The 23,545-nt window shown below is 40.0% G+C and overlaps 1 protein-coding gene and 1 pseudogene across 1 annotated transcript; one reads left to right on the top strand and one right to left on the bottom strand.

Moving 5' to 3' along the window:
• Window positions 1-162: 162 nt before the first annotated feature.
• Window positions 163-1,768, top strand: LOC145469640 (uncharacterized; annotated as a pseudogene).
• A 5,772-nt stretch (window positions 1,769-7,540) lies between these two features.
• LOC145470211 (uncharacterized) lies at window positions 7,541-12,313 on the bottom strand. The gene is made up of 4 exons (XM_081454043.1): window positions 12,247-12,313; window positions 10,606-10,681; window positions 10,458-10,488; window positions 7,541-8,439 (listed from the first exon to the last, which is right to left on the bottom strand). The coding sequence occupies exons 2-4, from the start codon at window positions 10,675-10,677 to the stop codon at window positions 8,165-8,167; spliced, it is 378 nt and encodes a 125-aa protein (XP_081310169.1). The 5' UTR covers window positions 10,678-10,681; window positions 12,247-12,313; the 3' UTR covers window positions 7,541-8,164.
• Between the last annotated feature and the right edge of the window lie 11,232 nt (window positions 12,314-23,545).

Here is a 23,545-nt window from a genome sequence, read left to right as displayed (position 1 = left end):
GCAGATACTGAAGTTAAAAAGACATAGTCTTGCTTGTCCAGTCCTCAGTGATGGCATCAGTGTTACGTGTATATAAAAATTAGCCATCACTATTGGTTACCAAAAATTGCCAACGAATTCATAAGTCGAATAAAATTCTGAAGTTAGCAACAAATCGGCCGGCTTAGGAAACACTTATTCTCTCTCCCATGCATTAGGGCAATACGTTTTGTGAAATAACAATTTCGGGAATAACAGGATGTCGTTTAGAAAAGAATTTAATTATTTTTGTTTAAAAAAATTGACAAAAATTGACTTCCAGAGGTCCAAATTGACATCTGTTGTCAGCGAGATTGACAGCTGCCAATTGGAAAGAAAAGAGTTTTTGGCTACACCGCATGTGCAAATATCTTCGTGTAGAGTAAGATCTTTAGCATTTACTTAAAGAAAAATTTTCGTCTGATGTTCGTCCTGAAGAAAACCGAAAGTAAGAAACTTAAGGAAAATTTTCACTACGCCATAACCGCAAACACGGACATAAGGCATAACGGTAGAGAGGAATGTTGTGTTGTGTTACCTACTAGGAGACTGGGGCCGACCCCAAGACGACTTGGTCTCGTCTATCTGACATGGCGTAGTCACCAGGTATAATTCTGTGGAATTTTCTTCTTAACCTGCTCACTATCGGGCTACCACCGAAAACCTCCACTGCACACAAGTTTCTGGAGACCGTTCTCGTTTTTCCTGGGGATTTTACGAGGAACTGAGTCTGTAGCAACTCAATTCCACTTTTCGGCAGCCAATATTTGTGTGCAGCTGGCCCATCGCTATCGATCAACGTTAACGCTTCGTCTTCTTTGATCTAGGGCAATCTTTAAAAGGTATGCCTCTAAGGCGAACTTCACCACGTCCCGATGAGGCTAGTGCGAGTTCGGTAACAACAAACGTACCAAACCTCCCATTTATTTCTTCTGAAATAGCTATGCATTTCTCTTTGTACTCCAGACAGATTCCAAATTTGGAAACAGCCATGGCACTATGCAGTGACAATCACGGCTTTAGCTGACCTTTCAAGAGAAACCCAGCGAGCTCTATTTACAAACGTCCTTAGTGACAACATTGTCAAACGAATGAACATCTTAGGGCTCTAAGATATGAATGCTATCATCGAAGCTTTTCAAATCCAGGTATGTGGCAGCTCAGGTATCTTTGTTCATGAATACAAGTTTCACAACAGGTCCCAAGGGACAAATGAGTCTTTTGAAGAATTTTACACCGATTTGCAAACCCTATTGACTAAATGTCACTTCGAAGATTGTTGCAAGACAGAAGCCAGGATGTCATGTAAAGATAGTATTCTCAGTGCAAGATTAAAGGCTGGCATAAGGTCTAATGAGGTTTGTAAGGGTCTTCTGTGTATCAAAGATCTAACTCTTGAGAAGGCCCTGAAGCATGTTCAAGTTGATGAAGCTACATCATTCCAAGCAAATCAATTTTCTTCTCAAATAAACAAAATTGTTGCTTCTGCCTGCCAACAAAACAAGTCAGATAACAACCGTAACAGAAACAGTGCATCTCCTGCTGATTCACAAGAAGACAACCCTAGGAAGTGCAAATTCTGTATATATGAGGGTCCGTGTTTTCCGAAAGGAACTATGCCCTGCGAAAGATTCTATTTGCAAAGCCTGCATCCAGCTCAGTTCAGATTTCCTGGAAATCCTTCCCTTCAGATTATTTCTACTGATGCCAAGTCTCAAATAAGCCCAACAGCATCTGTTAAAGCATCAACCTTTCTGCTATTCTAAGTGTTCGATCTCGCTGCTATGCTGATTTTGTTGTTGGAAATCACAACTGGATCCAACGCTGCATGGTTGATCCTGGTGCCGACATAAACTGTGTTAGTTATGACTGGATCACTTGCTTTGAAACTCCTGAATGGAACTATGCCCTTGAGTGTGGCTCTTGTAAAGCCGCTGGTAGACATAGCCTTGATATTGAAGAACGTGTGCTTTTAAAGATTTCCTGGCCCCAGAGAACCCAATCCTCTTTGTTAATCAATGGTTTAACATTGTCCATGGTGAAGATGGAGTTGTACTTTGGCACTTCTGTGTGCCGTGCTCTGGGTGTTATTGATCACCAATGGCCCCTATCTAACCTGACACAAAATGTCAAACCGTCAACTTCAACTGTATTGACACTTGAAGCAGACCCTGTCCAGCCTACACCTTGTATAATAGTAGATGTTGAACTTCTCTCAGAAACCAGCAACCCGGAAGCTATCCTTGCACCTTCTGATGATGACCTCTAGACCAATTTGAAGTGGATGTACCACCCAGACAAAGTACAACACCAAGTTAATGTGATTGGCACTTCTTCGCCACCACCCATTGTCTTCTCTCGTGCATAATTATGAAGAAGTCTTTGATGAAACTGTTCTCCCTGCAATGTCAGGTGAACCATTTAAGATCAATCTAAAACACAATGCCACACCCTATGCTCAGTTAAAGGCAAGAGAAATTCCTATCCCTCACATGAAGCAACTGAAGAAACAACTTCATCGTCTCCTTTGTAACCAGTTGACGCCGTAACACTCCCGGCACTTCCGTTCCTCATCCTTATCAACTCCCAGCCACATACTTTACACCTCAGTCTCTCCTTTAATTTCACTATCCCCTGGTGACCCTCGTGAGCAAGTTCCACAACCCTTGGCCTCAACACCTTGGGTATCACAATTCGTGTTCTACGCAGGATAACTTGACCAATGAATGTGAACTCGTTACGCACCATCATGAATGACCCTGGGCCCTTCTCCTAGTTTCCTCTAGTAAGGCAATTACGCAATGCTTGCAACTCTTCATCCTCTGCGGGGGCACTCTCTAGCTCTTGGATCTTAATGGCTACAGGAACTGCTTTAAACGCAACCGTTCGAACATGTTCATCGTCATAACGACACTTCTCTGATGCTAAGGGCGTTTTCAAACGTGACAGGGCGTCAATAATATTATCTCGCAGCACACCTTGTAATTATATGGTTGCAGCCTCAACACCCAGCGCTCGTCGCGTGCTGAAGGCTTGGATCCTCTAGAGTAAATAACCTTCAGAGCCTCATGATCTGTCACCAAGTCAAACATCTGCAAGCAGTACAAGTATAAGTTGAGCCGTTGACCTGCCCACACTAATGCCAGCGCTTCCTTTTCGGTCTGGCTGCACCTCCTCTCTACACTGCTACGGCTCCTGCTGGCGTAGCAAACAGCTCTACCCTCACCATTATTCTCCTAGACTAACACTGCACCTAGCCCCACAGGACGTGCATCAACTATCACTCGAGAGTTTGCCTCTTTGTTGAAGTATGCCAGAACAGGCGCACTAGCTAACTGCTGTTTCATTTCCTGAAACGACGCTTCCTGCTGACTGCCTCATACAAAGGGTACTACCTACCTGGAGCTCGCTCGCAGAGCCTCTGCAACCGTGGCAAAGCTGGGATAAAATGAGCACTGAAGCTGACCATCCCCAGGAAACTTCTAACCTCTATTGACGTGGTTGGGCGGCTTGATTCAAGTACAGCACGGTCTTTCTCTTCGGTTGGACCGATACCACACTTTGACGCTAGGAGTTCCATGAAGACTACCTTGTCCATCCGGAATTGACACTTCTCAGGGTTGAGGGTGAGTGTCTCCTCCTCCAATCGCTGCAACACTCTATGGAGATACCTGTCATGCTCCTCATTGTTGCTGCCATGAACTATCAAGTCATCGGCAATGTTCTGAACCCCGCCAATATCAGAGACTACTTGCCTTACTATCTGCGGTGTAGAGTTTCCTCCGAAACTCAGTCTCTTGTACCTGAATAACCCATCATGTGGTTATTGCTGTGGAGTATTCGTCTAATTCAATCTGGTAAAATCCCAGACGAAAATCCAGTTTGGCAAACACTGCGCTGCCGTTGAGTTTTCCAACATGCTCATCCACGCTCAGGATGAATAACCTTTCACGAATAATGGCCGCATTTGCCTTTCTCGTGTCCACGCAAAACCTAATATCCCCTGATGCCTTTGGCACAACCACCATGGGACGAACCCATGATGTCGACCCATCTACTCACTCCGCTATATCCTTAGCAATGAGGTCTTCTACTTTCGCAGTTACTTTGTCTCGCAATGCACATACGACACGCCTTGGTTTCTTAGCTATTGGTGGCACCTCTGTGTCAACGTGTAGTTACAGCTTGTAATCCTTCAGCTTACCAACACCGACAAACACTGTTGGCTTCTTAGCCTGAGGAGCTGGGGCTAGGTTCTCACCGACAACATCGCACTGCACAAACTCACTGCTGACACTCGAACAAATTCGAAGCACACCCAGAGCCTTTGAGGTTTCGTGGCCCAGCAGACACCTTCCACTCTTGGTAAACGCCGAATGTGCAGTCATCTTCTTGTCACCTGCCGAGATTTCAACTTGAACCTAGCCAATCACTCCCAACTCCTTCCCGCCATATGCATACAGCCGCTTGTGGCAATCCTCCATCTTCGCCTTAAGGCATTGGGCTTTAAGTTCCACATATTCTTCCATTCCTATAAGGTTACTTACTGACCCCGAATCAATGAGCACTCTTGTTCCAATGCTATTAACACTTACTTCCAGCATAGACTCTAAGACGGATTGCATTGCATGTTTCTCCTTGATTCTCTGTAACCGGAAATGCAAAAGCACAGTTCTCCTCACTGTCATAGATCGTAAGGAAACTATATTTTTAGATGACACACTGAATATTGCGAGTAGAATGTCCGGCTCTAAACGCCGTGTTTATAACAGCGTGATGGAAAAAAATCATAAATTCTTTATTTGCCCTTTTTTAGCCACATTTGATGAATACGTAACAAGGCACAAATCTACTTTTAACTTTTTCTTCCAAACCTCCATCGCTAAGAAAGAAAGCTGTTTATCGTCAAAAAATTTGTGGATATTTTACTGTAACCTATGCAAATTTTAAATACAATTTCATAAAGACTATTATGAGTATATTTGAAAAATGATTCATTTTTGAAAGGTTACTTACTATTCTTACATTACAGGTATAGCCTTTCAATCAACTGGAAACACCCTTTGAAAAAATGAATAAAGAAAAGATGTGGTCAATTTTCCCTGATTTGGCTGTCCTGGAAATTGAATATACTTTCTTTGCCTAAAACTGAGTTCATGTTATTAAACTACCTTTGACGACGAATTTATCACAGCCGTGTTCTGATTTAAAGTGCCACTAACCCCCAAAATGTTTTTTCGCTAATATAAAATTCCTTTTTCTCCTGATCACCACTGCGAAAAAATTATCGTTGTAGCTATTTTCGTTAATTTTCTATGAATTTTCAAACTTTGTAAATTTGCCCTTTTCCATGTTCACGACCGAGGAATAGCGGAGGATGGGACGAGTTGGCTTTTGACGTCACTTCGGGAACGACAATATTTTGTTTCTGAGAAGAATGTATGCGAACACGCGATAGTGTGTGTCAAAATCGTTGCAGAATGCAAGGAAGATACGTTGTTGGAGGCTGTAGCAATACAGGATGCGTAGAATAGAGTATTCCTCTTCATTCAATACCTCTATCTCGATGAAACTCGACCAGAAACGAGAAAAAGACCAAAGAAGTGGGCTGATCTGTGCGAAGCTAGAGCCGGGGAGCCATTGAGGATTTCTTCGATCTCGGGTTCGCCACTACTGTAAAAACCTAGAGATTTTCGTGGCTTGTATATTCTTCTCTATCTCTAGTGTGGGAGGCGCGGTGGCCTCATGGTTAGTGCGCTCGTCTCCGGATCGAGCGGTCCGGGTTCGAGCCCTGGCCGGGGACATTGTGTTGTGTTCTTGGGCAAGACACTTTACTCTCACAGTGCCTCTCTCCACCCAGGTGTATAAATGGGTACCGGTGAACTTAATGCTGGGGGTAACCCTGCGATGGACTAGCATCCCATCCAGGGGGGAGTAGAAATACTCCTAGTCGCTTCATGTTACAGAAACCGGGATAAGCTCCGGCCTGATGGGCCACTTGGCTCGCATGCAGACTTTACCTTTACCATATTCTTCTCTATCTCTAGTGGAAAACTTGAAATTGTCAAGGTACTGCATAAGACACGAATTTGGGGTAAGCTGGAAGCCATCTGACTACCTCATCTTCGAATATTGTTTGCCGACATCTCTGCTTATCTCTTATCTTAAAACTATTTTCAATCGTTGATCTGGAGAAGTAGGCAGGAGTGGAGTACGACTGCATCGCATTTTAACTTGTATTTCGGGGGAAATTAATATTTGAATGTAAAAGTGTTTTGACACTCCGAAATTTGCACGTTCCGCAAAGTCAAATTACCAACTCTTCGTGTTCATTGACATCTTTATAACTCTTTAAGAGCTGTAAGCCAACTCGTCAGTCATTGTTTGTACCTTTATAACCCACATGGATCGGCAAATTGTCGATCCCGGCCTAAATATAATTATACAACGCGGCGATCTCGACTGGCGACCCGCACTTCAAAATGAAAAAAAAAAGTATGCACTACGCAGCCGTCCAAATCGTAGCTAGACTCCGAATTGTAATGCTAGATGATACTGTTCTTTCACTTAAAGTTCTTGTCCAGTTCTGATAAAATATGAATCACAAATAACCCGAAAATGTTTTGACTGCCCTCGAAGCTCAGTCAAAAGCCTCTTGAGTGTTTTAGCCCGGTTCCCGAAGTGATGTCACTAGTAGCCCGACCCAGATCCCACTTTGCGCGGTCGTGAAAAGGGAAATGACGTGTTTAAACGCCTGTAGAAGCGCAGAGATTTTATCAATCGAGATAATTTTTTCGCTGAAGTAATCAGGGAAACTAGTAGATTTTAATAAAGGAAAAAAAATTGGGGGGTTAGTGGCACTTTAAGCGTGTCGCCACCGAATAACCACCCGTTGATAATGATCTTCCAATGCTTCATTTCAAAAACCAGTTTCCAGCGAGTTTAGACCTGATTATTTGCATTAAATCATTACGAAAGTGAGTACTACGAGCGATAGTTGCTGTCAGTGTTTTTCCTAGGTTTTAGAGTGTGAGATTATGTAAATCAAATGTGAAAAAGACACTGACTTTTTTGTGCACCGGATAACTAACTTTAACCGTTTTTAGGTATTTGTGCGCTTATTTACGTTGGTTCGTATGAGGGTGAAAAGATCGTGATTACAGTCGTATTATTATACATACTGAGATTTACCACATGAAATTAAGAGGCGCGAGCGAAAGAGATTTTCAGTCACAACCTGGTCCAAGTAGCCGAGAGCCAATCATTGACGCGTATCGCATTTTTGACGCGTAGAGAAAACAAAACCTCCAATCAGTAGTTGCGTATCACGTTTCTTGCCGTGTGAACCGTGACAAGGCGATTCTCATTCAAGCTTTGCTTTTCGAACTTTGTTCAAATTCTTCACTAAATTATACAATTCAAATTAATTATTTTCAACAATTAACTTAGAAAAGATTTATTTATTATGAAACTTCAGCAGAGGATTATGTCGAAAGCATGGACAGGAATTTTTTTTTAGTTCTTAAAATAGCCTAGTCACGAAACTGGTAAAGCGCGTCAAGATACCAGGTGCACCCATCCAACATTACAAATTTTTAGGGGAGAAATGTATGTTTAGAACATAGGTAATAGAGGGGAATGGTTATGAAACCCGGCAAACATCGAAGGAGCAAACAAAGATTTCATGACTTATGTTAACAGGTCCACGACCGTGCACAATCTTTTGTGTTCCGCTCGTGCACTATGCATGAATTACGTAACCAAAACGGTTCTATTGGTTAGCTCCTCAGTACGCAATAAAGAACTATTGTGTTTTGTGCATGGTCAAGGCCAAAAAAGCGAACAAACACATACAGAAAAGAATTTTGTCAGGCTTCGTCAAGTTTCAACATTCTCGAAACCTTTTCCTTGTCAAACCCGCACGTCAATGCAAAAAATTCCCAGCGAATACCAATGAATGCGTGGCTCATCAGCAAACAGTAAAAAGTTCTTTTCAAACACCTTTATTTTGCTACTACTTCTACAGTTATTACTTCCCTTAAGTGATGAGATGCCATAAGCTCCAAAACCACATTAAATCATTACTGAACTACAACTGGATGTCCCTTTTCATACTTAGGATGAAGCCCAGGAAAGAAATCATTCTTCATTTTCGGCCGTTCGATTGACTTTCGACGGCAACACTCCCCGAGTTAGTTCCCTGTTGGCCAACATCGCCACTGGTGGCTCCAAACGACATTTCACGTTTGCCACGCTTTTCCGAGATAGGGTGTCCTAGTGTCATAAAACCAGGATTCAATGGTTTTCCAAACGTCATCATACGGCGGTATATGGACGGCATGTATGGATCGGGGATGGTTGAGATGTGTGGCATGGAGATTTCTGGGATGTTTTGCGCCGCGACGTGAACTGAACGTGATTCTATTAGAAAAAAAACGCATACAGTATAATTGAACAAAAATCGGTATCTTTCTTTAAGCAACGGTGTCTTTTTATATTACGCTTGTCAAAACAGACAGAACAAAAAGATTTCATGTACAAAACCTGATATATACAATTTTATCTCGGCAGTTTTGTGGTTGTTTTCTTGCTATGCCGTAGTATATTCAGTAGCATATTTAGGGGCTTTATTTTCTCAAGTCTATTATTGGTTTGAAAAGCGATAAATAAGCCAGGAAATACCTATTTGGAAAAAGGGGTAAGGTCAAGTCTGCATACGAGACAAGTGAGTGGTCCATCAGGCCGGAGCTTATCCCACGCAGTTTCTGTAGCATGAAGCGATGGAGTATTTCTACTCCCCCTGGATGGGATGCTAGTCTATCGCAAAGTCATCCCCAGCATTGACTTCGCCGGTACCCATTTATACACATGGGTTGAGAGAGGTACTGGGAAAGTAAAGCGTTTTGCCTAAGAACACAACACAATGTCTCCCGCCAGGGCTCGAACCCAGACCGCTCGATGCAAATGCGAGCGCACTAACCATGAGGCCAATGCGCCTCCCATTTGGAAAAATGAAAAGGCATGTGATGTTTAGGACCGGACGTGGCTGGTGAAGGGAAGGATGCGAGACTCCTGCAATATGTTCTCGAAAATTGTTATCACTAAAATTCTACTAGGTTTCTGTCTTTTGTACGATGTAGATCCTTCTTGACCAGTATTTGTTACATTAACTGTTAGGAGCCCGCCACAAATTTCTCCTCCCCTCAGATCATTACTGAAGATGATTACGATGGGTTCTTGTGATTTCAAAATGTCATCTTTAAAAGTAAGAGGTTTGAGTAGCTAAAAAACGACGTTCAATATTTGCATGGCGTAGAAAGCAAAATGTAAATACAATTTTCCTTCAAGAAAACCCTTTCACGCGCGATAACGAAAAGACATGAAAAGCTGAATGGGGCGCACCATTAGAGCTCGCCCACGGGAGCAGTAATGCGACAGGAGTTGCGATATTTGTTACAAAATGTCTTTGATTGTAAAATAAAACAAAACTACGTTGATCCTGCAATAGATATATTGGCATTCGAACACAAATTGATGACGAAAACTATTGTTTATTCAATGTTTACGGTCCAAGCAATGATAATCAAGCCGGCCGCACAATTTCATGATCATCTGCTTACCGTCCTAAAGGAAGAAGTCCTCGCTTTTGAAGATAAAGTAATTATTGGAGGGGTCTTTAACTGCCCTATGAATCGCATGTTGGATAACCATGGCGGGACAATAATGACCAGAAAGAAAATTGTTGAACGTGTTGAAGAAATTCAAATCACATTCAAGTTGCATGACATTTGGAGGTTTAAAACCCAAAGAAAAAAGTTTCATTTGGTCCCAAAAATCTCCATTTATCTTCTGCACATTATATTATTGCCTTATTTCAGATGTAATTCAAGACCTGATTAAAAATGTAGATATTATAGCATTAATTAAAACGGATCATCTGGTAATTGTACGTCATTTATAGAGGGTTGACGAGACCAAAAAAGGGCCGGGATCCTGGAAAATGAACTCATCACTTTTGTCAGATGAAAAGTTCATTCAACTACAAAAAAAACAAATCTGGAAGTATGCAAAGAAAAAGGGAAAGAATTTTCAGATATAAGAGTTGGTTGGGATTGGATTAAATATGATGTACGTCTTTTTTTAATGCAATACTCAAAATTACTAGCGAGAATTAAGAGATAGAAAGAGGAAAGTCTACAGAAGAAACTCAAAGCCGCACAATTAAACACAGTTTCAACAAAATTCTTGCGAGGATATTGAAACGATTTTGGACAAGTGTAAAACCTAGTTAAAAAAATTTCCAACGAGAAGAATCAAGCACAAGAGTTTTTCACGATCTTATCGAATCCACGTAAAACAAAATGCGTCATACTTTATGGTATTAGATCGTGCCCTCTATAACAAAGTAACTAATAAAAGAAACCGGTTTATAAACTAACCAAGATCTCTGTCTTTGTCTCGATCTTTGTCCTGTTGAAGAAATAAATTAATCGAGGATAAGAAAAACATTTCAAGCAACGAGTCAAAAAAGAGCTCGCCTTTTGAGAAACGTGACAAAGTGCTGAGGTACGAAGGTAACCTACTTACCTGAGCTTGGTCGCCAAGAGGATATGACGCCACCAAGGCCCAAGTTATTATGAAGACAACAAAGCACTTCATATTCCTTGAAAGATAAATAAATGAAATATGGAGGTTACCTAAAGTTGCGTTAAGCTAAGTAGTACTGATTCAAGTTAAAGCAATTGAGCGATTGCTGCTGACGCCACTGTTCACATTTTCCTCATTAGCATACGACTTTGTACAGAGAAGGCATCAAGCTAGACACGAATTGACCCCAAGTATTCAAAGAACTCGTAAAAATCAGTCATTGGTGAATATTCTGTGCTGACGCAGTCAAATCAAGATTTTCTATTTTTGGAGAGAAAATCATCTCTAAACAACAATCTGGTTTCCGGTCTTTACACTCAACTGTTGCAGCTCTTCTAGAAGCCACTGACAGTTGGGCGCTTAATATCGATTGTGGCTGCGTAAATGCCGCTGAGTTTCTCGACTTAAAAAAGGCTATCGACACTGTTGATCATGACATACTACTAAATAAAATGAATCGGTGCGGAATTCAATGGAAAACTCTTGATTGATTTAAATCGTATTTGACTAATCGCACACAACAGTGCTCCGTTAATGGCTGCCTCTGACTTCACCACTCTTAAATTTGGTGAGCCATAGGGAACGATCTTTGGTCCCTCTTTTATTTCAAATTTATATTAACGATTTGCCTAACTGTCTATCGTTTAGCGTTCCTAGAATGTATGCTGCTGACACCCACATTACTTATGCTGGCTCTGATTTGCATCTGATTCAGTCTAGTCTATCTCACGACCTTGAAAAGCTAAGAAAATGGCTTGTGTCTAACAGACTTACCTCGAACGCTACAAAAACGGAATTTATGTTGATCGGCTCCAGGCAAAGATTAAGTACTCTATCTGAAACACTCGAACTCTCCATTGATAATGTTCCGATTGAACAAGTTTCCCCTGTGAAATCACTTGGAGTGTATATCAATGAAAATCTAACGTGGCATTCCCACATTGATAAACTGTGTAAAAAGATCGCTTCTGCAATTGGAACCATAAAGCGAGTTAAGCCATTTGTGCCTCAATCTACCCTACTCTGCATATGCAACTCACTAGTTCAACCTCACTTTGATTACTGCAGCTTAGTCTGGGGTAATTGTGACAAAACGTTATCTAACAAGGTACAAAAACTACAAAACCGTGCTGCACGAGTAATAACTTCATCGGGCTATGACGCTGATGTCGATTCGTTGTTTCACAAACTCAGCTGGAGAGACTTGCAATCTTATCGTCGAATTCAGAAAGCCCTAATGGTTTTCTAGTCTTTAAACGGTCTGGTTCCCGAATATCTCTCTTCTAAATCTGTAACGCGAAATGAATCAAATTATGCTCTGAAGGACTCGGTTAACAAACTTGTTGTTCCCTTTCCGATCGAGAACTAACTACATGAAAAATTGTTTTAGTTACAGCGTCGCAACACTTCCGAACAGCTTACCCTGTAACATTAGAGAGTTTGGTTCATCAATTGTTCTGCTAAACGATGAGGTGCGATTAAAAACATCTTTCTTCCAGTTACCGCGAGTTGGTGCATGCAATCACAGACAGATATCATGATACCACCTAGCTTCTAACAGTATAAAAGAACAAAACTTACTGCAATGTAGTCTTGTTGTTAAATATCTTCCGCGATTAGTGAAACCTTACTAACAGGCCAGCTCTCTATGAAGAACTCAATGTTATCCGTGACCTTGCTTCTTTTTTAAAGTCCTAAACATCAATCAATTGAATATGAAATTGACACCTGTAAATTGGAGAAAAGTATGATTAAAGCTCAGTTTACAACTGACAGAACTTGCTTGCACCTGTAAAGCTTGGAAACAGCGCATGCTCAGCTACATTTGTCCAGGGTAAGCTTCTCAATATATGCCAGCTAATGAAACATTTTCGCCCAGCGAGAAAAATTGAAATTTGTCCTAAGAATAGAAGTTTTAGTAAACGTAAAACCAACCAGAGAAAGTGTCTCAACCAAGAGACTTTCTTGAATACAAACACAAACTGTTATCGAAATTGCTCTCCATTGTCGTCCATCGTTCAGTGGTAATAACCAATTTTCTGCGAACAGTAGATTGATTCAATTAAAAACTGACATAAACTAATTGACCTTTTGAAACAGAACAGTCACTAATTCCGTGCAATGGTGGCAATGACATATATCCCACCCAGGAATTTAATTAGTTTTATTTGCAGATACTGGAGTACATAGCAGCCCCCTGTTCAGTCCCTGTTTGCCACGAGCACGTAACAAAAAGGTAACACTATTGGTTACCTGAATAACTAACGATGAATTGGCTCTTTTCCTTCAAACTAAAACTGGCAAGAAATTGCTCTTTGCAAACACGTACTTCCTAAACATCAGCGACGATAAACTTTTTGAAATAACCACTTCGGAAGTAACAACGTATCGTCCTGCAAGGAATTTAATAATTTTTATTTACAGATATTGAAGTTAAAGAGACATAAAATTGAGTTGTAGTCTTGCTTGTCCAGTACTCAGTCATAGCATCAGTGTTACATGCACGTAACGATGAGTTCTTACCATTGGTTACCTGAAAATGATAATTCGAAAAAGTTGGGAAGCTGCCAATAAGCTGGCCGGCTTTGGAAATAAGTACTTTCCCTCCAATTGTGACAATAAGTTGTGTGAAATAACCTTTTCAGGAATTTCGGGAATAGCAACATGTCGTTTAGGAAAGAATTTAATTATTTTTGTTTGAAAAAATTGACATATTAAATTGAGCTGTGACTTCGTTCTAAGAGCTGGCCAATTTTGCAACTGTTGACAATGAGATTGACAGCAGCTGGAAATTGTTAATAAAGCTATATTTGTGCGGGGTATCATTCTTAATATTTACTTAAAGAGCAGTTTTTGTTTAGATAGAAACGCTGAAAATTCGTCCTCAAGAAAAAGAATTTAAGAAACTTTAGGACAACAAGAAAGAGGGTCAGGGCTTACAACTGTTCTTCCATTCGTAACTAGAAGCTTAATGCCGACGTGCTGCACGGTTAAAGATCACAATTTTAAACAAAATAGGTCAAAAAGCGACGAACGAAGTGGGGATGATAACGCAAGCTTGTCATGAGTTGCTAAGGGAATCATCCTCTCGGTTCAGAAATTCCTTTGATTGAACTTGAGTGCCAAGAAAACGGTTATTGTCAAAACAAAAAGACGTTTCAAGTAATATATCAAACACGAGAGACAGTGTTTCATCGGGATATTCAAACACCGAGAAGAGAGTTGAAAATATGACTTACAGCGGAGTATTTTTGACGAAATTCGACGTGTTTGGATAGCCGAGGAAACACTGTCTCGAGCGTTTTATATATCTTCTCAATCGAAACAAAAACTAAGGAGTACACGGAGAAGTAAAATCGTCAAAATCTATGTAATAAAGACCGGGTATCCAAACCTCCTTCACGGTTGTGATATTCTTTGTTTTAACTTGATGAATTATTAATGAGTTTGAGAAGAACAAAGCTAATGTAATAGATGCTAAATGTTGTCGAATTTTCCCTTAGTTGTCGTTCATTGTTTCGTTATTACATGTGTCACGCACATATGACAAGAAGGTATTACTATTGTACACCTGTAATAGCCATTTTCCGACTGATTGCCCTTTTGAAATAAGCTTTCCGTGCAGTGGTGAAGGAAAGTGTTTTGTGGAAATGGACTTTTTAATTCAGAGAGAACAGTATAAGCTTATCGTTCACCGAAGAAATTAATTATTTTTATTCGAAGACGTTTAAGCCTGGCTAAACTAGGAAACATTGCCGCGGAAACATTGTTTCTTGTCATGCTTTCGGGGTGGCTAAGTTAGCGAAAAGCAAACAGAATGTTTAAGGAGTTTTAGCAAACCACGACGGCGACGTCAACGAGAACGTCACCAAACAAAAGGTTTAATGAACGTGAACCGCAATAGCTAATAATTTTTCGCATCTTCCTTTGGAATTAAACACTGTCACTGCATGTTTAGCCTGAGCAAGTTTTTAGACCAATAGGTGTACTGAATCTTTTACCGGCGAATGTCTCTCTGTAAGACAGATTTTTCGCAAACTAAGAAAATGTGAAATCAAAAATAGCTCAAAATCTGTCTTATAGATTTTTATTTTACTTTGCATGAATGTTAAATCAAAGCCAATTTCTTATTCCTGAAATTTTGAGGTGGGGTCATGCGGGTAGATTTTGAGAAAAACGCGATTTAACCTACTAGTGCCCAGTCTCTCCTTAGGTACTCGCTCGTTCATTTTGGCCATTTGTTGACATTTCATTGTTCAAGTTTCACATAGAATGGTAAAAGACTTAAGTAAACAATAAATAGAGAAAGGTAAAACATCTTGGAACATTTTTAGAAAGAGTTAGAAGTTGGGCTGTTTTAATCCATCAAAACTCAGTAAGCCACCTTAATTACGTGCGCAGTATAAGCGAAATATTTAGCGTGAATGCTCTTAGACAAGAAATGCTTTAAAACACTTTACAGTGTTAGCTCAGTTATTTATACCAGCACATTTTCCTTTGATGTTGAAGATATCTGCATTCAAGTTCATGAGCTGCAGAGCATCATTCGCTACTAAGCAACACACTAACTCGACTAATACAATTGGTAGATACATTTTTATTGTAGTATTAGTTAGTATTGTGTTTATATGTTAAGCGATAAGAGTGAGCCGCCGTAGTTCAGACTTAAAGGGTCAAGGGCTGCGACAGCAATAGTTAACAATATTTCAAACCCCAACTGGCGGAAGCTAAGGCAAACCAGCTCCACTAACGTAGAAACTTGTGACCATTGCCTTACTTTAAAAAATCAACCGGAAAAATATTCAGAAAATGAATAGATACAAGCAAGAGAAAATGAGGGGACGATCAGAGTGGATGAAAGGGAAAACAAAGGACCTGCTGAGGAGGAGGAGGAGGAGGAGGAGGAGGAGGAGGAGGAGGCAGCGGCGTCGTCGTCGTCGTTATTACCAAGAAGGTAAAGAAATGAAACGGAAAAATCCAATAACTTCACAGAATGACAGAATAACTATCAAGGATTGTTTTCACATGAAAACAATCCCCTCCTCCTCCTCCTCCTTCTCCTCAGGTCCTTTGTTGTCCTTTCTTCCATGATCGTAACGATCAACTAAATCACCAATAACTATTGGCCAAGGATAAAAATAATGCTTCAACTGCCTTAGTTCATTTGAAATAAGGAGTCTGTGAGCGAAACATGTTCTTATCGTGCCGTTATTGTCAGAGACTCTTCACGCGTGAAGACAAGAGAATCCGTCAAGAGAGACAAATATAGCTGTCGAAGAAAAAACCACCATAGGATGTCCCGAAGATACCATTTCCTACTAAAAAGCGGAATGGGATCCCAAATGCCTTTTCTGTCCGACTAGTTGGGTGATACTAAAACAATTAGACCCTTCGCCCTCAAGGGCCACGGGTCTAATTGTTAATTAGCCATGTGATCCTTATAAGAGAGTGCGATGGTAGAGTTTTACTCATTATTTGTAAGACGCCACCGACAAGATGAATTGCTCCAATCAATCACCGGAGAATGACAAGAAGGCCTTTTGCAGGAGTGCCTAACGTAAAAAATATTATGCACAGAACAGGGAGCGAATCCTGACTTGACAAAAACGATGGCGTACAGAGAACGCCGAGATTCTCAAAAGCCGTCGTAAAAGATGGTATGAAAACAACAAGGAACGGATCGTCAGAAGACAGAGAGCCTATGTTCAAGAGAACAATGAACACGTCAACAATTACCAAAGACAATACTGTAAAAACAACAGGGAACGGTTAAACGGTTATTGGAGAGGTTATTATGCCACGAATAAGGAAGGATCACGCAAAGACTTCGTGAGCAAAGACAAAGAAAAATAGGTCAGAATATCGTGCGTTTTGGGGCCTGGGACCAAGGGTCTGAGAAACTGGAAACGAGTCTAGTTCCCAGCGAACATGCGGTTACACTTTGTGGAATACCGAAGGCTAAGGCATAAAGAGTTAAATTTGTAATCAATTCTCCGTCAGAGTTCTTGTTATTATTATTATTCAATAAACATTATAAAGTAAGCATCACGACTCTTTTTTCATTTTTAAACAATTTAAGGACATTACATGTACTGTGGGGTAAACCCCCATATCCCCCGTCTTCTCATTGGTTGTTAGCCACGTGATATCGCATACCCCCTATCCCCTGTCTTCTCATTGGATACACGTTTCGACAAGCGAGTGGTCGATCCCGAGTCATTCAAGTCCTACCCCTATGGGTACGCTGGACTAGACAATACAGACATGAAGAACATAGACAATTTAATTGCCTTGTAAATCAAGTTTATTCAGGGTACCCCTCCCAATGAGAGGCGTTTTTTAAGTCCAGCCACGCCCCTGGCAATCTTGTTGTTAGTTTTTTGCTGATATTGTAAACACTTTTTACAAGATGATTAAAAAACATTTTCATGACATATCTCTCTTGTGCTCTCTCTCTCGAGGTTATTCCCCCCAGGTCAGGTCCCCCTCATGAAAAGGGGGATATCGCGGAAGAACTTTTTTTTGTTGAGAACAGTTCCGTGACATACGATGTTGACAGTCTCGTTATTTCACAAGTGGAACAAACATCAACGGCATCATCAACCAAATAAACATTGTTAAATAATAACTTTTATAGTGCGACTACTCAACGAGAGACCGTTTTTGCAAACTCCGCTGTGCAAACAGATTCCATTTGAAACGCCCTAAACAAGCCGCATGAAACCGATAGGCAGAACATGGAATTGAGTATACTACGGTTTTAACCTTCAAACGCCTTTGGACAGTTTGCAGTAAAAGTTCTGGGGGGGCCTTGGTTACAATCACACTGCAAAAAGCACAATTACGTTTTCTTTTACACGGTTTGTTTTCAATGTAGGAAACGACAACAAATGTAAGTATTTCAAAATCTATCTTATATACTTCTTATTTAGAGTTACAGTTATAATGCATGACAAGAAAGACCTCTTTCTGTATTGTAATGTGACACAACATAAATGATATAAGAATATAACATTAAGTCTAAATCGAAAGCTCATGAACTCCTATTCCACCTTCAGAAATTCCAACTTTATAACAATTTCTACAATCAAATGTCACAAAGTTTTTCATTACAGTATCAGTTGTGACCCTCTTACAAGAAAGAGCTCTTTCTAGTATCTGATATCTAGGTAAACAGACATCACCAGAGTATGGCAACATAACTTATTTTAAAATTATTAATGGATAATGTTGCTGCTGATGAGATTCCATTTGTTGAGTTATTTTTTTTGTGAAAAAAATACCTCTTAGTCGGCGCGTCGGGTATGTTATGGACGGGTCAATGGGTGAGTGAGTGAGTGAGTGAGTGAGTGAGAGATGTATGTATGTCACACCAATCAGATTGGATCTACTATGAACAGCCAATCAAATTTCTTGTTGTAAAGGTAAACAGTACGTGAGAAACACAAGGTATGTATAAACACAAGGACTTTAGCAATTGAAAAATAAAGAGTGACGTGTATGTTGCCGGTTTGTGATTTTTAGTCCGGTTTGGAGGGGAGTGTGACAGTTACATACGTACATTGATTGGGTTGTTTTAGAGTGCATGATTTTCAGTGTAATGGTGGCTAGTTATGAATGAGATGAGTGTTGAGTTTTGAAGCAGTTCATGAGTAGTAGGCAAATGGCACGAGATATTTTTATTTTTAATTACAAAGGGTAACTTGATACTTTTGTTTTTCACAAGGAGTTAATTCAATTAGAGGTCACGAATCGTCGGTTCTAGTTCTTAGAACATGTTTTAGAGGAGACGAGACTATTTAGATTTGAAGCAGTTCTAACGTTTACAATTGTAAGTGTAGGTAACGATTGTTTTGTTCTTATTGCATGTAAATATAACGAGATATTTTTTTTTTAGTTACAATGGGTAATTTGACACTCTTGTTTTTCACAAGGTAGTAAATTCAATTAGAGCTGACGAATCGTCACCACTTGTTCCCACGAGGTGTTTGCTATTTTTAGTTACAAATGGTAACTCGACACTTTTGTTTTTCATATGGGAGTAAATTCAATTAGAGCGTACAAGTTATCGGCTATTGTTCCCAGGATATTAAACAAAAAAGAAGCTTTCATTTCTAGAGTGTTTTTACGTCTCTGCAGTAGCAGTTTAATATTTTTAATTGATGGACATTTTATGACATTCTTTTCAGTCCGATATTTTTAAAGGTAAAAAGTATGAAAACTGTTCAAATGTTCTTTGAAGACTGTGTGGCACCAAGTTAAAGTGCAATTTAATTAAATCAGACTTTCAACGTGTCAGAGAGGGTTTTTTCTCTTTCTTTCAATTTTCGGTGAAGTAGTGTTGTTGCGTTGTGTTGCGTAAAAAGGGTAAACTTACGACTCGTATAAAATGCGAAAAGTTCTCTTAACTTGAGTATTTTTGAGCAAAAATTCCTCTTGGGGGCTGTAAGGGCTCCCGAGGGGTTACTCCCAGAAAAATTGGTTAGGGGTGTGCGGCCCGCTTCCCGAAACCCTTACCCTATTTATGACCAAAATCTGCGATATTCCTTACCCTATTTATGACCTGACCAAAAATTCGAAACCCTATTTACGACCTGACCCTCAAATCAAAACCCTGTTTCAGACCTGCGTTATAATTAGCTGCCTAGTTCAAACCAAAGTTAAATTACCGTTAACATATAAATTTGTGAAGGGCTTTTGTTGATTTTCTTTTCGATAATGATGAAAAAGTGGCTTCTTCTTAAAGCATACCCATATCAAGGCTAGAGTGCAAACACCGTACCCTATTTATGACGAAAATGGCCAAAATCAGCTAAAATCGATATCCTATTTATGACCAAAACGGCTGAAAAACCGTACCCTTCGGGGCCGCACAGACCTATATAGCCCATATAAGGGAGTCCCTCCCCCCCCCCCGGGGGAAGGGCTACGTGATCGGTGAGTGAGGGAGTTATGCATGTGCGCGTGTCAGACCAATCACAGTGTGGGTTGTATCAAAGAACGAATAAAATTGCCTGTTAGAAAATAGTAATCTGACTGTGGTTCGTTCAGTCAAACATTTTATGGCTTACTATTTAGTTATCTTACCATTACCGATGTAACATCGTATGTACATCATAAACTCCCAGTTTCTTTCTTGCTCTACATCGCAAACAAAAAAACTTGTCAAATCAATCAGATCATTACTGTAAACAGTTCCATGAATGCTCCGAGACTTATAGCTCACAAAAAAATAACTCTTGCACGCCTTGCGTGCCTATGTTTAAAAACATATTCATCGTCTTAGCGTTAACAGCTGTTACATTTACAATTGACATTACAGTGTCTGTTGACTTCTTTCTGATATTAGATGATAAATTACGTGTGAAAGTCACTAGCCATCAGGTTGAGGTGTAACTTCAAATTAGTTCCTTTAGGTTTAAGAAGTAAAAAGTGGAGTCTTAGAATTCTTTGTATGCCAACTTTAATTACCATCAGTTTCAGTTGTAACTTCACAAAAAGTAGGAACTCTTCATAATTTCAAAGAAAACATCAAAATATTGGGATATCACTTTTTATCATATACTTTGAAAACAATTATTTTTTGACATTCACAAAGAAAAAGAAGGCCACTCTTCAATTTAACATGGATCAGAATGTATCAGTAATTATTTATTAAATAAACATTGTTCTTCATTCAAAAACCTGACAAAAACAAATTCCTACGAAACACCAATTTCATTCAGAATTCCTCTTTTCAAAAAACAAATCCTTTGCAAGGGGGGATGAAGCCAACACAAGATAGCCCTACCCACTTTGCTATCCAGTTGGCCGGATAGATGGACACGAATGCAATCAAATAGATTGAAAATTAGGATTTTAATGTCAGAACCTTTATTATTTCCTAAAATTTATTACTTAATTGGTCAGTGTAAAGCACAGACTACAGACGGGGTGTAAACAAAGGACAGAGGGTAAAATTTAGACCAGGAATATACAATGCTTACTTGCTTGTACTATGCTAGAGCTGTAAAACAATCGACAAGAGACAACTGAGATTTCATCATGTCAAAATTCTGGCGTTCACAGCTGGATATGCCAGGAAAGAAGCCCAAGTTCACGCAGACATGCGTCTTGTTTTATATAGTTTTCATTTCTATGTGCGTTCAACTTAGGCCATGTCCACACTACGCCGGAGGAATTTAATATATAGATTTAGCCAAGCCTAAAAGCGGAGCTCCCAGGCCGTGTTGTTCAAAGTCCGATTAACCTAACCCAAGAGAAGCGAGAATTTTGATTTGAGCTTTGTAACTTTACAGTGAGATTTTCTGTATATTGTTTGGCCTTCTGTTTTGAGTTTGACTAATCTCAAAATACACAAAACATTAAGGAAGTGAAAAACATTTGTATACAAACACGTGACCTCGATATCCTCTAAACTTCAGCCCACATGGTCACGTGATACTGGTCAGCGGATACCTTGTTTTGACAGGTGTCAATTGACTATAGCGTGGATGTCCAATATCAAAGAGAGATAAGGCTGCATGGTATGGCCGCCATCTTGCGGGACTCCATCGTCGTCTTCGTACGCGCCCACAAGCAATACCACTAGCCACGATAACCATGAGAAAATCAATTCATGGGTTTCCTTTCTTCCTATATGGGTATGGGGCTTCGCTTGGTGGCCCTTTGGGCCACCAGAGCTCCGCTAAAAACGCACAATCACCGGTCATTTTGGATTTGTGTTTGAGGAAAACTCGGTCAGGGAAATCACGTGATTATCACGACGCCATCGTTTTCGAAAAGCTCCGTTTTCAAAACGTTTTCCGTCCACACGAAAACGAAAAGCCGGAGTTTTCAGATTCCTGCAGTTTGAAGAGCGTTTTTGAAAAGCTCCGTTTTCGTGACAGATTAGTGTGGACTAGATTAATTATTGACTGTGATCGCATTGCGTAACTCTACGTCTCATGTTCGAGTCTCCTTGTGCTCAGTTAGTCTCTCGTTCTAGTTGCGTGTGATCCCATCGTCAAGTTTTGTCTCCCTCCCTCCCTCCCTCCCTCCCTCCCTCCCTCCCTCCCTGGGGGACGACTACTTGAGCTTGTAATTCATAAATACTGTTTCAGCCCAAACGTGCCTTATCTGAGTCACTCACAATATTGCGTGAATTAAGGTCGATAATTTGGAGTTTTGATTACAATCGAATGTAGGCCTAACCGTAGAAACAAAGCTGCGTTTTCAAATTTCTTCCGCGTAATATGGACGGGGCCTTACAATCAAAGGCTCTAAACGGACATGTTCATAGAAAACATATGATCAGGGTGGTCAAAACGATTTTGAGGAGTTTGTATGTTGCCTGACACATCATTAATTTTACAACAATCATTTATCTGCAGAAAATCATTAAATTTCGATGGAATACTTGAGCTGCTTTGATTGTAACTAGTAAAGAGTTGTAGTACTTTATAGGAAAATAACTATAAGCAACTTAATTCCTTAATTCCTATCAAGTGAGATAAGATCTACAGACGCACTGCAACATGGAATAAATCTATCGGTGCGTTTTATATAACAAAGAAACAAGAAAAAAATTGCATTTTTACTTGAGTTCTTTTAACTTCGTGTGTCCAAATTTGACACATTTTCATTGCCGTATTTTGACTTCGTTTGCCTACGTTTTCATCAATTCGAAGAAGCAAATATTTTATCGACACTTGTAGAAACCAGATGAAGCGTTAATTCTCGCTCAGCTGTTGCTCAATTGATTCTGGTGTGTTTTTATCCAGCCAATTGGATCCTTTGTTTTCCCTCACGGTGCATTAAGAGAGCTTTGTAATCAACCACAACTAAGGTTTGTTAACGCTATGTTTTAAAAGAATTGGTTCAAGAAGCTAGAGTTGCTCTTGTCTGCGCCTAGATCAACTCTTAATGGAACCCAAAGGCTGAGAAACACGTCGGGGTTTTCCTTTGTTCGACTACATTCAAAAGTTACAGAGAATGACAAATCGCCTTTGACTTGTAACTCTTCAAGTTGTCCCCGTCCAACGAAAAAAAAGATTTTTGCTCCAGGAAGCATCAATTAGCTGTCAATCAGTAAGAAAGTTCTTCTTACCATAGACAACGACTTTGTCCATTTTTTGGCTCCTTCTGAATTTTTTCCTGGCTGAAATCCCAGCTTATTTTTCACAGCGAAAAATGAAAATTGAAAATTTTTCCCCTCTTAAAATACTGGCGCGTACGCAGTAACCCATGCTCAAAACTAACCTCATGTGATGTTTTTTTCTTTCACTTCGTGTTTCTTCTGTCTTGTTTCTCCAACCTCGTCCCCAGGGGCCCATTTCTCGAAAGCCCCGGTATCTTTTCGGGCCTGAAAAGCCATATTTAGTTAATCGGTATTCAAAGACAGAGAGGTGTATACCACTGAAACTTCTTGTATGAAGAGAACCTCAGTTCGCATTACATGTAAGAAGTGCTGCTAATCGCCTTGCTGATCTATTGTCTCGGTGGCATTTAAACCTCCAGTTTCAAAAAGAATTTCATGCTAAGACCGCTAGTTTGGACATGCAAGATGTAACAGTGCCTTCTTCCTACTTTCAAGTGGTTGATTGCTTGTAGTTTTCTCCACAGATCCCGCTTTGTCACAGTTATCAAGGGATCTCAAGAAATCTCGTAAAGCAGCTTACGCGGCAGGAACTAGCAGAAATCATCGAACTCAATGGAGAACTTATCTTTGTTTTACTATACATTTTAAGTTAGTTTTCTTACCAGCCTCAGTACAAACCATATGTTTGTTTTGTCAATTTCTTAGTCGGTCTTTAACACCTCCTTCCATTAGGAATTATTTGAGCGGAATTATGTTATTTCATCTTATGTTGGGATTTTCGTTTCCCGATCTTTCTGCGTA

This window comes from Orbicella franksi, chromosome 15, assembly GCF_964199315.1.
Source record: "Orbicella franksi chromosome 15, jaOrbFran1.1, whole genome shotgun sequence".
Classification (NCBI taxonomy): domain Eukaryota; kingdom Metazoa; phylum Cnidaria; class Anthozoa; order Scleractinia; family Merulinidae; genus Orbicella; species Orbicella franksi.
Note: the sequence above shows the minus strand (reverse complement) of the source record. Positions and strands in the feature narration are given on the sequence as shown.

What these genes read in the sequence shown, in the direction of transcription:
- LOC145470211 (XM_081454043.1), bottom strand. Translation starts at nt 10,677, where the DNA reads ATGAAGTGCTTTGTTGTCTTCATAATAACTTGGGCCTTGGTGGCGTCA. An exon ending in CTCTTGGCGACCAAGCTCAG is followed by an intron (nt 10,489 to 10,605) that starts GTAAGTAGGTTA and finishes TTTCTTCAACAG; the next exon opens with GACAAAGATCGAGACAAAGA. An exon ending in AGACAAAGACAGAGATCTTG is followed by an intron (nt 8,440 to 10,457) that starts GTTAGTTTATAA and finishes TTTTTCTAATAG; the next exon opens with AATCACGTTCAGTTCACGTC.